The sequence below is a fragment of the Monodelphis domestica genome, chromosome 1 (genome assembly GCF_027887165.1).
Source record: "Monodelphis domestica isolate mMonDom1 chromosome 1, mMonDom1.pri, whole genome shotgun sequence".
Lineage (NCBI taxonomy): Eukaryota > Metazoa > Chordata > Mammalia > Didelphimorphia > Didelphidae > Monodelphis > Monodelphis domestica.
This window is the reverse complement of record NC_077227.1, coordinates 655,930,262-655,947,601: the sequence shown is the minus strand read 5'-3', so window position 1 is coordinate 655,947,601 and position 17,340 is coordinate 655,930,262. Positions and strand designations below refer to the sequence as shown.

The 17,340-nt window shown below is 34.1% G+C and overlaps 1 protein-coding gene across 48 annotated transcripts in view; it reads right to left on the bottom strand.

The window, feature by feature from the left end:
* NRXN1 (neurexin 1) overlaps positions 1-17,340 on the bottom strand; it is a 1,454,617-nt gene that overhangs the window by 183,731 nt on the left and 1,253,546 nt on the right. For 28 of the 48 annotated variants that reach the window (XM_003339683.3, XM_056823682.1, XM_056823689.1 and 25 more), the window contains 2 exons: positions 10,183-10,272; positions 8,484-8,803 (listed from right to left, as the gene is read on the bottom strand). In XM_003339683.3, the coding sequence (XP_003339731.1) occupies positions 8,484-8,803; positions 10,183-10,272 (410 nt within the window). The remainder of the gene's footprint in view (positions 1-8,483; positions 8,804-10,182; positions 10,273-17,340) is intronic. The other 20 variants (XM_056823679.1, XM_056823698.1, XM_056823778.1 and 17 more) reach the window with 1 other exon arrangement.

The window sequence follows — 17,340 nt, the reverse complement described above, 5'->3', positions numbered from 1 at the left end:
GAACCAAAACCAAATTAAATATTATATATGTATATAAAATTTTGAGAGATGACACACTCAAGCATCTCAAAGAAAATAATTGAGAACTGTAGGTATGATAGAGGTTTGGCATGATCAAACTTCAAATGATATTGTTTACTAGAAAAGCTACTTGGTAATTGTTCAATAAATCCAAGAATGCAAACTACGAGGAGAAGGAATCACTACTAAGCACAAACTGTATTTTTTAAACTAAAAAAGCAGTTTTATAGAAATTCTATTCTGAGATGAGCACCTTATATCGAATGACAAAATAAACTCTAAAGAGATAGAGATCTTTAATGTAAAAAGTCACATTTTTAAAATATTGGAGAAAATTCATAATGAAACAAAGACTAGAAGACAGAACAGTTAGTGCTTGTTATATAAAATCTAAAAGCCTTTGTACAAACAAAATTTAGTATAATCAGAATAAGGGATATTTTTGGGAAAATATATCAGACATTTCTGATAAGGTTCTGATAACTGAACTAGAGAATTAATAGTTACTAACAAGAGCCATTATTCAATAGATAATTAGTCAAATGACTTGGACAATGAATTTCAAAAAAGAAAACTTAACATTAAAATGTTCCATATGACTATAAAAACAGAAATTCAGAATAAAATAGTTTTGTGATTTTACCTCAAATACTAAAATTGGCAAACATAAAAGCTAGAAAGTCAAGTTTGTAAGAATTATGGGAAGAAAGACATACAGATATATTTTTTGGTGTGACTGTGAATTAGTCCCACCATGCTGGAAAACAAATCGCATGGATATTAGAAAAAATTTTGCCCTTTAATTTAGTGATACCACGAATGGGCATTTTGCTTAAGTCAGTCAAAGACAGATGGAAAGGTCATTTCATATGGGTATGGGTATGGGTATAGGTATGTGTGTGAACACAATATTTTCCTAATGGAACTTTTTTGTGGTAGTAAAATAGAAACTGTGTATCCATTGATTAGAAAACGGTTTTCTTGTTGCCTTTCCCATTTAATAGGGGAGCTTTTTCAGAGCATAGACTATTTGTCTTTCTTTGAATCCACAGGCTTAGGACAGTGCCTGGCATATAGTAAGCACTTAATGAATGCTTGCTGACTTCTTGATATATGAATAGAAGGAAGGAAGGAAACAAATATTTTTATATGTCTACTATGTGCCAGGCACAAGACTAAGCAATGGCACTTATTACACTATGAGAAATAGTTAATATGAGGAATTTATAGAAATGTGAAAACTATATATATATATACATATATATATATGTAATGACTACAATAACACAAAGGAAAACAATGCTAATAGAAAACAGATGACTTCTATCACCAGATCCATCCTTTCCTTCCCTCCATACCTGAAAACCTTGCCATAGGGACACCTAGGTGGTTCAGGGGAAAAAGAGCCAGGCCTGAAGACAAGAGGTCCTGGGTTCAAATACTTGTAATTTACTACTTTTTGTAAGTTATTCTTAATATCAATTCTAAGCCAGATTGTATTTTAATTAAAACTTTTGTTAAACCTTGCCATTATCCTTCATATATTACTCCTTTGCTCCAATCTCTGATGTAAATATTCTCCTTATCATCCTCCTGATGTGGTTCTTCTTGCCAAAATTAATCCCTCCAGTTTGGTTTTTGGTCCCATCCCTTCCTGCCCCTTCCCGGAGCTTACCTCTTCAGAGCATTCTCCCTCTTTCTCTTACCTCGAATCTTTCCTTATCCACTAGCTTCTTTCTCATTGACTTACAAACAGGTCTAGGTCTTCTCTCCTTTAAAATAATCCCTCATTTTTCCCATTCTCTCAAGCTAATTTTCCTCTCTAAGAAAAATTCCTAGAAACGGTTGTTCAGAAACATCGTGTGTTTAGCCTCCATTTCCTCATTTACTATTCCTTAGTCTCTTACAATCTAATTTATGACCCAAAACTCTAGTGGAGTTGTCTCCAAGGTAATAAAAAATTTCTTAACTGCTAAAAGAAATACTTTTTCTTAGGCTGAGATTAGAGAAGGTAAATTTAGAAATTGTGCTGTTGTTCAGTTATTTCCAACTCCTTGTGGGCCCCGTTTTGACACTTTCCTGGCAGCGATACTGGAGTGATTTTCCATTTCCTTATTCAGTTCATTTGACAGATGAGGGAACTGAGGCAGATAGGGCTAAGTGACTTGCCTATGATCCGAAGTCTAGTAAACATCTAGGCTAGATTTGAATTTCTGTCTTCCTGACTCTAAGCATTTTATTTATTTATATTTCTGCTTGTGAAATAATACAAACTCCTTGAGGACAGGAACTCTTTTGTTTTAATCTTTTTTTGTAACCAATGCCCAGCACTATGTCTTATGCGTAGCAATCATTTAATAAATGCTGAGTAATTTTTATCAGAACCCTGATGATTAATCTTTTGACTCCAGGGGTCTGGTGATAAGAGAGAGCAGCCCTCTTTTCTAGGTAGAGAGAAGGCATACCAGTGGGGTGGCATATGTGGCCCAAATAGCATAGTTGTTATATTGATTGCTTTTATTTGATCTTTTTTTTTTATTACTAAAGAGGCCTTGGTTTTAGGGGGAGGATGATTATAAAGGAGAAAGTATAAAGGCATCAATAAAACCTCAAAAGAGTAAAGAAAGAAACAGGCTTAGAGAGATGAAAACAACTTTCTTAAGGCTACATACATAATTAGAAAAGCTGAGATGCAAAACTAGGTCCTTTGAGTCCAAATCCTGTCTTTTTTCTAATATATAATTCAACCATTATAAACTACTATAAAGTAATTACATGTTGAAGAAAGAATATACTTGTTTGAATTGTTTATTGTTAGAACTTTGAATAATTTTCTGGAGATTTTAAATATCTTTTTTTAATGAACGTACTAATCCTTCATTTAATTCACTATTCCCACAAATGGACCAAGTAATCAGTAATTGATTAGATCATTTACTTCTATAAACTGCTTTTGTCTTTAAACACATGCTAGCTTATAATAAAATGGACTCTTTTCATTATCAATTAATATTCAGCTGACTGTATTCCCTTGAGAATTAATTCTTTAAGAGATATATCTTTTTTTCTTTTACATTGTCAGGTACAAGTTTTAATATCAAACAGCAGTCTTCTACATTTTTTAAGAAATCATAACATTGTGGCATTTGTTTTTTATCTTTTGTTAAAATAATCCAGAAAGGGCTATAGATTTTTATCTTCCTATTTTTGATATTAAAGTTAGCAAGGGATTTCAGCAATAAGAACTTTTCAGGTTCCCATATATCTTATGTTCCGTATGAGAGGGCAACTCCCAAAGCTTTGCTTCCACTTTTTTTTTTAATTCTATACTTTTTCACTAGGTGATCTCACTAGTACTCATAGAATCATTTATCGTCCATGCAAATGATAAATTTATATACCCAACTTCCTGAACTCTAGTTCCCTTTAAAAAATATTCACCTAGATATTCATCTATTTATTCTTTCTATAAATTTCTCAGTTCTGTTAAGGGCACTTCCATTCTTTCAATCTTCCTGGGTTATAATCTTGGAGTTATCCTTGGCTTTGCCCTTTTCCCTCATCCTCCATATCTAACAAGATGACAAATATTATTGATTTTTTTCGCCACCACATATCTCAACATTTGTCTATTTTCTACACTCATAAGGCTACCATCCTTGTTCAAATTCTTACCACCTCTTCTTTAAAATTTTACAACATCCTCCCTATTGGGTTTCTTGTTTTCATCCTTTCCTTTCTCCAATTCATCCTTTACACAAGTGCCAAAAAATAATCTTCCTCAAAGATAGTTCTCAACTTTTTTATTTCTTCTTATTGCTTCTAGTCTAAAATATACCTGCCTCAGCCAGTTATTTCAAGTTTTTCACAGTCTGGCTTATAGCCTACCTTCCCAGACATTTCATATGCTCTATGTTCTAACAAAATTATCCTTTTCTCCTAAATTCAACATTCTATGTCCTGCCTCTATGCTTTTAGAAAGATTGTTTTGTATTCCTAGAACATACAAATTCCAATATGTACTTCCTAGCATCTTTGACTTCCTTTGAGGCTTAACTCAGGTATCACTTCCTATTTGAAGCTTTTTTCCTATACTCTTAATTCCCTTCTCAAAGTACCTTATTGATCTACATACATGCTGTATTCTCTACCAGTACTCATTGAAAACAGTGTGTGGTGGTGTTTTTTTTTCCTATATGCTCTATCCTCAGTGCCACTGTGGCTTGGGTATAGTAGGTATTTAATTAATATTTTTAAAATTTAATTAACTCTAAGGATTATGAAGAAGAATATCTAAATAATTCACTTTGCGATCTTATGTAATGATTCTAATCAGATATTATTTTTTTTAGGATTGCCAACTTTTGAATCGTTTTGTATGTCATTTGCTGGACACTAACTGAACCTCAAAAATAGTTCTGATTTTGAAATACTTGGGATGAGTAAACTATAGCCTGAATTAGATGAAATAGTCTGTATGCTTGTCCTGAACTAAATCATAAACTTCAATTTTGCTCAACTTGAATATTAATTATTATCATAAATCTTGAAAATTTAAAATATAGATGAGATTACAGGCTAGATGCATGAGGTCTTTTTAAAAATTATTCTTTTCCAATGAAACAATCAATGTCCAGGCATTAAAATCCTGGCAGGTTTAGCCATATTCAGTAAAATTAATATGAAAAAAGCTAAAGAAAGTAGGGCCATGAAATGTAGGATACAAGTAGGAAATTTTTAAAATAACTTCCCCCCCCAATTTTTTGGCTTTTCTGCTTTCAGGTGCTCTGCCATTACTTCTGATACAAGAAGTCTGATAATATTACTGTGTTGGCATGTGCTTAAGCTTGCTCAAGAAAAATCACTGGGTAGCTCAAACAAATACATAAAAATAAATCTCCTTTTTGTTAGTTCACCCAACCCACTTCTACGAATCCCTTCTTCCTTCTTCCTTACATTCAGCTAACTTCTCCCTTTCATTCCTATTAACCTCTCACTTTCTACCTTTCTTTATGTGTTGAAAATGAACCTTAGAGGAATCCAGTCATGATTAACTCTTCTAGTCATCGACAAAAAACAGCTTATTAGGTCATGATCTTTTTATTCTCAGTTCAAGTTAACTAGCATTTTTAAGCACCTGCTCCTCCTAGTCCCCGTGGGTAGCCACTGTAAAGCAAAAGACCACCTTTGCTCTCAAAGAGCTTTCCATCTAATGGAGGAGACAATACACAATCAACTACATACAAATAGGGACAGGATAACTAGAAGTAATCTCAGAGGACAGGCACTAACACAAAGGGGGATTGGGAAGGTAAGATTTTAGCTGAGAATCTGAGGAAGCCTCCAAAACTGGGTCTCACAAATATTTTGATGTCATTATGAAAAGAAAAATTCTTTGGAAAGAACATTTTTGCAATACTAGTTTTAAATTTATTGCTTTACAGAGTTGTCTAAGATTGGGAAGTTAAATTTAGGGTCACACAGATAATGTCAAGGTGGGACTTGAATTCCAATTTCTTTAAGATTTCAAAACTAGCTCTGTATTCACACTACTAAACTGCTTCTATTTAAAGAAAGAGAATACCTTAGACTTGAGCAATTGGAAAAACATTAACTGCTCATGGATAGGACGAGCTAATATAATAAAAATGACCATCCTACCCAAACTTATTTATCTATTTAGTGCCATACCCATTGAACTCCCAAAAAATTTCCTTACTGATTTAGAAAAAACCATAACAAAGTTCATTTGGAATATCAAAAGATCAAGGATATCCAGGGAAATAATGAAAAAAAAAAAACACAAATGATGGGGGCCTTGCAGTCCCAGACCTTAAACTATATTACAAAGCAGCAGTCATCAAAACAATTTGGTATTGGCTAAGAGACAGAAAGGAGGATCAGTGGAATAGACTGGGGGCAAGTGACCTCAGCAAGACAGTATACAATAAACCCAAAGATCCCAGCTTTTGGGACAAAAATCCACTATTCGATAACTGCTGGGAAAATTGGAAGACAGTGTGGGAGAGATTAGGAATTGATCAACACCTCACACCCTACACCAAGATAAATTCAAAATGGGTGAATGATTTAAACCTAAAGAAGGAAACCATAAGTAAATTGGGTAAACACAGAATACTTTACATGTCAGACCTTTGGGAGGGGAAAGACTTTAAAACCAAGCAAGACACAGAAAGAATCACAAAATGTAAAATAAATAATTTTGACTACATCAAATTAAAAAGCTTTTGTACAAACAAAACCAATGTAACTAAAATCAGAAGGGAAACGACAAATTGGGAAAAAATCTTCATAGAAACCTCTGACAAAGGTTTAATTACTCAAATTTATAAAGAGCTAAATCAAATGTACAAAAAACCAAGCCATTCTCCAATTGATAAATGGGCAAGGGACATGGATAGGCAGTTTTCAAATAAAGAAATCAAAACTATTAATAAGCACATGAAGAAGTGTTCTGAATCTCTTATAATCAGAGAGATGCAAATCAAAACAACTCTGAGGTATCACCTCACACCTAGCAGATTGGCTAACATGATAGCAAAGGAAAGTAATGAATGCTGGAGGGGATGTGGCAAAGTAGGGACATTAATTCATTGCTGGTGGAGTTGTGAACTGATCCAACCATTCTGGAGGGCAATTTGGAACTATGCCCAAAGGGTGATAAAAGACTGTCTGCCCTTTGATCCAGCTATAGCACTGCTGGGTCTGTACCCCAAAGAGATAATGGACAAAAAGACTTGTACAAAAATATTCATAGCTGCGCTCTTTGTGGTGGCCAAAAATTGGAAAACAAGGGGATGCCCATCAATTGGGGAATGGCTGAACAAATTGTGGTATATGTTGGTGATGGAATACTACTGTGCAAAAAGGAATAATAAAGTGGAGGAATTCCATGGAGACTGGAATGACCTCCAGGAAGTGATGCAGAGCTAGAGGAACAGAACCAGGAGAACATTGTACACAGAGACAAACACACTGTGGTATAATCGAACGTAATGGACTTCTCCATTAGTGGCGGTGTAATGGCCCTGAACATTCTGCAGGGATCTAGGAGAAAAAACACTATTCATAAGCAGAGGACAAACTGTGGGAGTAGAAACACCGAGGAAAAGCAACTTCCTGACTACAGCGGTTGAGGGGACATGACAGAGAAGAGACTCTAAACGAACACTCTAATGCAAATATTAACAACATGGCAATGGGTTCGAATCAAGAACACATATGATACCCACTGGAATCATGCGTCGGCTATGGGGGGTGGAGGGGAGGAAAAGAAAATGATCTTTGTCTTTAATAAATAATGCTTGGAAATGATCAAATAAAATATTATAAAATTAAAAAAAAATTAAAGTTTCATTGTTCCATTAAAAAAAGAGAATACCTTAAGTAGATATTTATTATTATTATTATTTGCTTTAAAAATGATCAGAGAAGGGTTATAATACACGTGGGTGATTCTATGTAGCAACTAACATATGTGATTTCTTTTAAATGCCCTGTTCATTAAATCAACCAATCTCCTTTGACTAAGGCAAACAACTGAATGGAAGGAAAATGCTGAAAAGACATGGAGTGGGTCAGAGAATCTATTTCTAGATCACAAATGCTTCCAGAGGGAGAGTCAAGCATTGAGTACAATGTTTCATCTCCTATATAGATATCTCCAAAACATGGATTCAGTATTATTTTACTTTCCATTGATAAACAGTTAAGCAATTAAAAAATGACCAAAAATGAGTTCTACTGAGAAATTAGCCACAAATCTTGCTAAATACCCTACTCCATTTTTTTTTTGCTGTCTCTCATTTAATGTCCTTGTCCTCCAATTATACATCTCTCCAGTTTGGTTTAAATGTGATATAAAAAGGATAATGTTAGCTTTTTACCCTGAGAGCTATCTGAAATCTAGTTTAAAATATGACAAGCCATAACTGAATCTTCAAAAAAACAACAAAACTAATTTATAATTTGCATCTTCTCCTGGGATACACAATGGATTCACAGTTTTTCTTCGGGTAACATATTTTGAGCAAATGTTAATTTGTATTAAGTATTTAATATCTATTATTTATAATATCTATTATTTAATATCTAATAATTAAGTATTTAAATATCTAAAAATGCACTTAAAAAACTTCATCAGATAGAAAAACATCGCTTTGTCTTTTACAGAAAATCTGCCAATCCTAAAAACTCCTCAAATTATTGTTGTATGCTTCACACTTTGAAGTGATTCCCTAACTGCCTACTATACAACAACTCCACTCATGTAGTCCATAAGCAAAGGTAACTGAATCAACCTAGGTACAACAGAATTAGCAAGACACAAAGGCAACTTTGATACTTGAAGCCTGAAACAATAGTTTTACCAAAATAGAAGACCTCTAAAGCTGATACAATTAAAAATGAAGTTGAAAAACATAAAAGATAGGCACACTCACCTGGCTAATGGGCTCTTTTGTAGGGGGCTTTCCTCTTCTGGCTGTGCTGGTAGCCAGGGTGGTGGTGGTTTCCATAATGGATGTGGACATCTCAGACTGCATGGCTGTGGCTGTTGACTCGGTTGTCATAGAGGAAGGCACTTCACCAACCAGTCTCACATTTCCCACTATCGCGATGTTGGCATCATTTTCGGCTGCCATATTCAGAACTTTCAAGCCATTGTAGTAAAGACCAGAGAGCTGGCCCTGGAAGGGGTGGCCCTGCTCTTTCCCGCCAATTATAATGGTTGCTTGGCTATTGAAGATTGTGAGCTGACGCCCTGTAAAAATAACATTACATACATGCAAAAATGTTGATTGTGAACTCTACATTCTAAACAGGATGATAAAACAGATCTTTCATGGGGTGAATAATGAGAGCAATAAACTATAAGATAGGCATTTGACTCATAATTCATTGCTTTTTAATGAGGTGTCCATGAAATGCATAATATTGGTAAATACTTGTAATTGCTTAATTAATTCTCAATGGATTACTTTTGCTAAAAGACCAATCAAAGATGTCTATACCAAATTTATTTTTAGTAGATCCTTTCCCCCTTTTTTCCTTGAGGTCTTGCAATTTCACTTTTGAGTCTTGGTTGTCAAATTAAAAAATGCAAAATCTTTGGCAGAATTTTTTTTTTAACATTTCAAGGATTTGCCACACTGAAATAACCACTATAGATACTAACCTGCAACTATAGCAAGTGAAGTATTTTTTTTTTAAATTTAAAGTCTAAAGATCTCAAAATTCAGGTAATGGCCATATAGACAATATGGTAAATGAGAGTTTACATTAAGAATGTAATGTTTCATTGGCTCATTTGAATAATTCTATTTCTCCGGCATTCACACTGAAAAGAAATGCATGGTTCACATTGATCACATCGAAGGCAAGGATTTCAAATATATAAAATTATATCTGATTGGCTTTCAGCAAGTCTATCGATTAAAACAAAAGAAAAAAGAAAAGAGTTTTAGATGTAAAAGCGGCTTCAGAAATGATACACATACCAATGGAGAAATCATGGCACATTTTCATTCAACAGAAATCTTCAGAAACAGTACCATTATTATCAAATTGAATCCACTTTAGCAGATTGGTTTCTGCTAATAAAAAGCATGCACACAACTTTAAGTCCAGTTTTAATTAGGGTTTGTTCCCAAATCCTCTTAGAAAGTTGCAAACGTTAAAGGGACTTTGTTTTGACCGGCAATTCATATTGCCCACTATTTAAGATACCTACAGTTTAAACAAAGAGTTTTTCAGGACCGTAATGAAGATATCAGAACTACATATATTTTAGTTAATAATTTAGATGTTGGAACATGTAATATAATCTATGAATGATTTATCATTTTGGGTTAATGTTTGCTATCAGTACCTTCATAGATTGAGTTAGTGGATTATATTTAACAGTCCCTTTAACCTTAAGTTAACAGGGTAAGATTATTATACAGCTGATACTTCTAAAATGTATAGAAATTATTATACAAGGTATGCAAATATTACTATCTACATTTTACTGTTTTAAATTTGTTTTTAATTTAGTTTTACTGAAAATTTATTTTTTATGTTTATTAGTGTTACAATGAAGTACTACTTGGTTATGTTCAAATTATTTTTTTATTTGAAGTTTTAATCAATGTTTTTTACCTTTGTCGAGTAGCCATTCATCAACTACTCGACCAAGTCGATATGGAATTCGCTGTCTAGCAATCGCCAGGCGCTCGTTATCATTGTTTCCTTTAAAGTTTAAAGAGACATTTCATTGGTTAAAATCTGTAAGGTCAAAGGTTAAAAGTTAATACTTAAAGCTTGAGCTATACAGTTGCCACATGATTTTTTGAAATTTGGAATTTTAAAAAGTTCTACCTAGAACATTTCATGTTTCAGACTTTCATTCATTCATTTATTTTATTTTAGCAAACAAAATTATTCCTATGTTAATTGAAAATTAGAAATCTGCATTTGAGCTAGGTTATTAAACTTATGTTATAGACAGACCCAAACAACAAATTTAAACATCATATAATGGCTTTACAAAAAATGACCATTGACCTCAGGGTTTTGTCTGTTTTGATATTTCTTATTAACTAGTTAAACATGTTCAGGTGAAACAGATTTAATTTTTCCAAATACATCCAACCTCTTACTCCATATTAATCATTTAACGAAAACAAAACCTTAATATCATCTAAGGCACACTCCAGCCATCTAAAATAAGCCTGACATACTTTATTTCCTATTCAGAAAACAGAAATTCTTATTCACCTCATTTAAGGAAACCACAGAGTCCAAACATTTCTAGCGAGATACAAATTGGGTAATCAATCTCTTGTACATCACAAGTTCACAGATAATACATTCTGTATCAACAAGATGTGTTATTAAGGGAGAAGGCTTTGACAAAAGTGACTTCATTTGAGTGTCCTTTACGCTTATCCAGCTCTTAACCTGTTAAGGCATTTACCACTTGAAGGAAGATTTGCTTGTTCATATTTTATATAATCAAACAATATCCTTTGGTAGCTTTTTCCAAAGTATATCAGACAGTTTAAGAAGAAAAAGCAAACCACCAGCGCCAAAAACTAATAATTCTATCTTTCCTTCAGTTTACAGGCAGCTGCTTGGAGGGCATGCCTTCTTATGAACCAAAAATTATCTGAAAGAGTCACTGTTTAAAATGATCTTGAACACTATTCATAATCTGAATTTTACTTTAATCTAGAAGACATTTAAAGATAAAAATGTAGACTCATGCTCTAGTATTTGACAGCAAGAGGTATAATATTATGTTCTTCTAAAGAACATGAATAATCTGGTGCTATGGTCTTCCAATATTAGGGAACAATTCTGTTGTACTTGAGAGGTGGGTGAGACTGTGGAAAATAATTATTGCTAACTTTTCTGAAGAAAGTGGTAGTTTCATTAAGATAGCAACAATATAAAATATATAAGCTATCTTCAATCTTAGAAGATAGCCAAAGAAGCATGTCAAAAGTTTTTCTAGATGAAATTTTTTGTTCTTTTTGACACTGAACTCACCATGAAACCCTCTCTACTATACTGCTGACAGAGGATTAAAATGAGTAAAGAGGGACTTTTTTATAAGCATAAAAGTTCCATGTGAACTATTATATGAATGACTCTTTCAAAGCGAAAGATATAATTTTAAATTATCAATACTCTTGACATAACCAAAATGGAATTTAACCTTCAACAAGGACTACTCTTCCAAAAGTATAATTTTATATGAATTGATAAACTTCAAGGATCCAGAGCTTTGTCAGTGTGGGTATTTCCTCAACTAACAGGGAATGCAACCCCTCTGTAATTTAGTAATTTATCTTTGAGAGATGCCTTGGTTAAAAAAAAAATCATCCCTTTCCTAACTTGGGGATGAACTGCTCCAAACTTAGATAGGCTGGTCCTTGGCCATGATGGGACATACCCAACTATGCTCATGAGTAAAACTTTTACAGCTTAGTTAAACCTGTTCAAATCTCTAATTCTCTGACATAGCCTTCAAGAATGCTGGCATCACCAGCTCTGTACTAATAAAGCCTCATAATCAGACTCCTGTGAACTTAACATATTGGCTTCATTTTTTCCAGGTTTATGATCATATACAGGTCTTCATACTACTTTTCATTTTCAATTTCCCTTTATCAATTAGGACTTTCTATTTAGGTTTCATAATTTTTGCTGCACAATACAATTACTTGAACATTTAATGTCAAGCAGTTGCCAGAGTGGGGTAGAAATAGTCCAAATCTGAATATAAATTTTCTTTGTGCTTTCCCAATCAGAAGTTACCTGGCTAGTGTAATCTAGTATGCTTGTTGTGCCCCTGCAGAAGGGTTAGATGTATAAATGCAAAAATGCAACCAGCAGATAATTTGTTGTTAGTAATGAATCAGAAGCTAGGGAAGCAACATGAAAAAGAAATAGCTAATAATAATAATAATGACTAACATTTATGTGGAGTTTACCATGTGCCAAGCACTGTGGTAAGTGCTTTGCAAAAATTATGCCAATTAATCCTCATAACCCTGGGCATATAAGCATAAAGCATAAAAATGTATTAAAAAAGGAGACTTTTGTATCTCTAGTGCCCAGGATCATGTCTTACAGAAAACATGTACTCATTTAACACTTGTTAGATTGAACTGAATTGGATTGGTTGCATACAGTTCTGCAGAGGGTGGTTTTTTTTGTTGTTGTTGACGACTGTTGCTGGATATAATAATCTTTAAGGTCAATGGCACTTGAGCATCCATGCTTTGTCACTATTCTGTGAGGCATCTTGGAAGGAGGGCACAGCTCAGAAGTACTAAGTTTTATACCTTGGGGGAAAAGGACATAAAAACCTACCATCTACCCTAAAATGATACTTCACACTTTTATTTTGGAATTTTAAACTATTTGTTCTTTCCTTTTAAACTTCTCCTTCACCCAATCTTATGTTCACCCTGGGAGAAGTAGAGGGTTTCTATCTCATAATTCTTTGATCCGGACTCTGTCCTGGGCCTCAATTATAAGTATAAACCTTATCAATGGGAAATATCATAAAGGGCTTTCTTCATGACCTTTCTTGGTTTTATGCTCAAGGATTGCCCAATAAGAAATTTCTTTATCATCTGTTTGGACAACTTTGGAAAAGGAAGAATGAATAATTATGCACCATCTTTCACTTGTTCCACTTATTAGATGAAATTAATAAAGAAGTTAATGAATGGTGCTATGAGTTTATGCTCAATGACTGCTGATTAAAAAGCTCAATATAACTCTCAGCTAACATGAACCGTTTGTAACAGAACAAGAGTGAGAGAACAAAGCAGGGGAGAGTGAAAAATGGATCTGGGCAAAGTCAGAACAGATAGATGCTACAAAATTAATTAGTCCTAACGGGAAGACCATTGGATTTGGAGTTGGAAGGGATAGTAGAGAGCCAAATCCATCATTTTTCAGAGTAGTTGAACAGCTTGGCTAAAGCCACGAAATTAGTGATAAAGCCACAAGTAGAATGCAGGTCTCTATCTTGCAACACAGAAGTCTTTGCTACTAGCTTGTGTTCAGAGGATATTCATTAGCATTTAGAATTTATAGAGACTCTAGAGATTATCTAATTCCATCTCCTTATGCTATAGGCAGAGAGACTGAAAGGGTTCATTAAGTTGCCCAAGATCACAAAGTTAGGAAGTGACGTGGCCAGTCTTCAAACCTAAGTTATTCCAATATTTTAAAAACTACTCTGAACTGTACTGCTTCTTGTGATAAGAAATGACAAAATAATTGGGTTCTCAGGAACAGTAAAAGTCACAGGTCTTTTCCACTTCTGTGGTTATTAGTTGTACAGAGAAGTTTTACTCTAAAAATTAAAGTATACATTTCTGTTTCTTCTAAAGAAGTCAGTAGAATGAAAACCAAAAGGGCACCTATCTACTCAAAAAATATTCTTTAACTTGTTTTTGGCTCTTCTGAGATGGCCAAAAAAATAAATAAATAACCTCACATGGGATTTGGAAGAGTCTTTGTGATGAAACATTTTATCTAAATGCCATTTTGTATTTATTGAAGGTACGTCTAAAGAAGGAAAGGGGGCATTCCTGTTCCCCGTATCTGATTTCCAAACTTACATAGCAGTCAGGGACAAAATATTTCAAATTGGTTAGTGTATCAGCTAGAGGCTTCCCCCACATTTCATTCTGATGTCTTATGATAATTTTCACCGGAATCATAGAGTTAGAGGTGGAAGTGCTTAGAGGTTATCTGGTTCAATTCCCTAATTACACAGATCAGGAAGCTGAAATTAACTGATTTGCCCCTGAAGTTAACTGATTTGCCCAAGGTCATTCATGTTAAAAAAAAGAGCAAAACAAGGGTTCAAGCCCAAGTCATGCAACTTTAATGAGTGTCTTTCACTGTGCTATAATAGTCACATTGTGCAGATTGGCAGTAATAAACAGAACATTTTATTTCACATATGTACTTTCAATTTATCTTTACAAATAGATGGTGACATACACTTAGCTGTTATTCAATAATTTTATTTTCATGCTGCTGTTTTACACAGAACCATAACATCTCTGAGCTAGAAGGCCAAAGAATAGAACCCCGAAGCAGAACTTTCTCTATGACATATTTGCCAAGAGGTCATGTAGTCTTTGTTTGAGGGAAACCAGCCCAGTTTGGATAGCTCTAATTCTTAGCAAAATTTCCCTATGTCACACCTAAACATCTCTCTCTTCATCTTGTCTGCATTGCTTCTATTCTACCTTTCAAGACTATATAAGAAAAAATCTAATCATTATTCCAAATACTTGTATAGCTCTATATCAATTACAGAGGATACTGATAAATGAACTGTTCAGGTGTAAAGAAAGATTAAAAATCATGAGAGGCACCCTAGCATAGACATGGGGTGTCCAGGCTAAACCTTCCCAGTTTTGTTAAACAGTCCTCACATAGTGTGGACTCCAGACCTTTCAATATCCCGGTTGCCATATTTTTTTGCTGCCCTTCAGTTTATCAATGTTCTTCCAAAACATGGTGCATGGAATAGACCAAATGTAGTCTAACATTTAGTACTGTGGATTTTGGCCTCTTTCTGGTCTCAGATAGTGTCCATTTCAAGGAGGCCTCTGATTGCATTAACTATTTTTAGCTGTCCCTATGGACTTATGGAGGACAGCTACATGGGGAAATGGAGAGAAGGCTAAAGACCTTAGTTCAAATGGGATCGCAGACACTTAACTAGCTGTGGGACCTGGGGCAAGTCACCTAACTCTGCCTGCCTCAGTTTCCTCATCTATAAAAATGAGCTGGAGAAAGAAATGGCAAACCATGCCAGTATCTTTGTCAAGAAAACCTCAAATAGGGTCACAAAGAGTTGGATGTGACTGAAATGACTGAACAGCAATGAATTGACTTATATAGAGTTTGTGATCCCTCCAAACTCTATGATCTGCATATAAATAGCCTTCTAGCCATTGTTGGAAGCAAATTTCTCTCTCCATTACGTTGCTTTTTTTTTTTTTAATGTCATCTCTTAGTGACCTGGAGGTCAAAGACCACTGAGTAAATTCAGGTATAGATAAAGCCACAGAGAAAGGAAGTTAAAGAATCCAGGAACCAATGATATGGGTAACTGATTCCACAGGCAAATTAAGAGAAAACTGATCCTGGGCAGTCCAGGCAAATTAAGAGAAACTATGGTTGGTTCCTGAGATGTGACGTGTGAGAGCTAGTGGGTAGAGAAAAATGCTTATAAGTGGAGACCAGGGGGTCTTTGGGGTCTTCTGGCTGGAGCATAGAGAGCTGAAGGGACCCTTGTCAGAGTTTAGCCAAAGGCTAATAGATTAGAAAATTAAATATCTTTCTGTACCTCTCATCTTTCCCTTTCTTTACTACTACTACTACTACTACTACTATTATTACTACTACGATTTAATAAAGTTATTAAGCTACTATCAGCCTCATAATTTTAATTATAATACTGTGCTACCTCCATCTTATATTTGTATATTTATACTTTAGAATCCAAGTGTAAAACTTTATAGTTCTTTCTGTCAAATTTCATATTATTTCATTCCAGCATGCCAAGATCTTTTAGAATCCTGACTATCCCTCCCAGTTTTTATTAACTGTAAATCTGGTAAGCATATTATCTATAACTTGAAGTCATCAATAAGGGATAAATTTTTTAAATTGACAAAGTACCAGTTTTAAGGGAAGACTTTCAACCATTTCTTATGCCACTTAATTTTACTATGACTTATCACAGATTGCTATACCTTTTTAAAAAAAAAAAAGAAATGCATCACTAAAATCTAGGTAAATCATAGCGACAGTATTCTCCTGATCCATCAACCTAGTAACCTTGTCAAAGAAGAAAATAACTTAGTCTGATTTGACTGTTCTTGAGGAAATCATGCTCCATTTCTTTGAAACAACTTCCTTTTTTAGATTTTCAGAGACCATTTTTTAAAATATTGTATTGAGAGATATATAATTTGGAAGACAAATTAAATATAAATGATTCAATAAACCATTAGATTAGAAAAGGACATGAATAAATGCAACTTCTGGTGATCTGTCAGATGCTTTACTAAAAGTATAGGTAAAGTATGTCTATTATTGTAGAAGTGAGAATGAGGTTACTTTAGCATATGTCTAGTGTATGACTTCACTATAAAACTGCCTTTTCTTGACGTTACAAATACTTATATAGGTATTCTATACAGAATAGCCTAAATCAGAGTACACAGGCAGGCGCAACAAGAATAACAACTATATACATGTATACATGTGTTTAGATTTAACTTGGGGGGGGCAATCTAAACAAAAATAATAAAAGATCCTTAGGGGAAGCCATTAGGGGTTTTCCTGGCTTCACCCTCACTTCACACTAGTGTCTCAGTTATAAAAGGGTCTTAGTGGTATTGAAATGCCAGGGGACCTACAGAGGCAGCTTTTTACTGGCCACTTACAGACTATCTCATGTTATGAAGTACCCTACTATAATCTTTGCTTAAATAAAGCAGCATTAAAAAGCAAAAGGTTTGTTTGAGAATTTTTTTTTAAGTCTAGCATAGCTGCATTCACCTGATGTACTAATATGAGAAAGGTTAGTTTGATACAAGTTGTTCTCAATGTTGGCTTTTTTGTGATTGCTGCCTCTTTATCTAGATTTTCAGCAACCACCCCTTTAATACTGTCTTGAATAGACAGATAAAACTACTGCAGAGATAGAAGATAAAATAAACCTTTAAAAAACTGAACCCATTTCAAATAGACAAATATAATTTT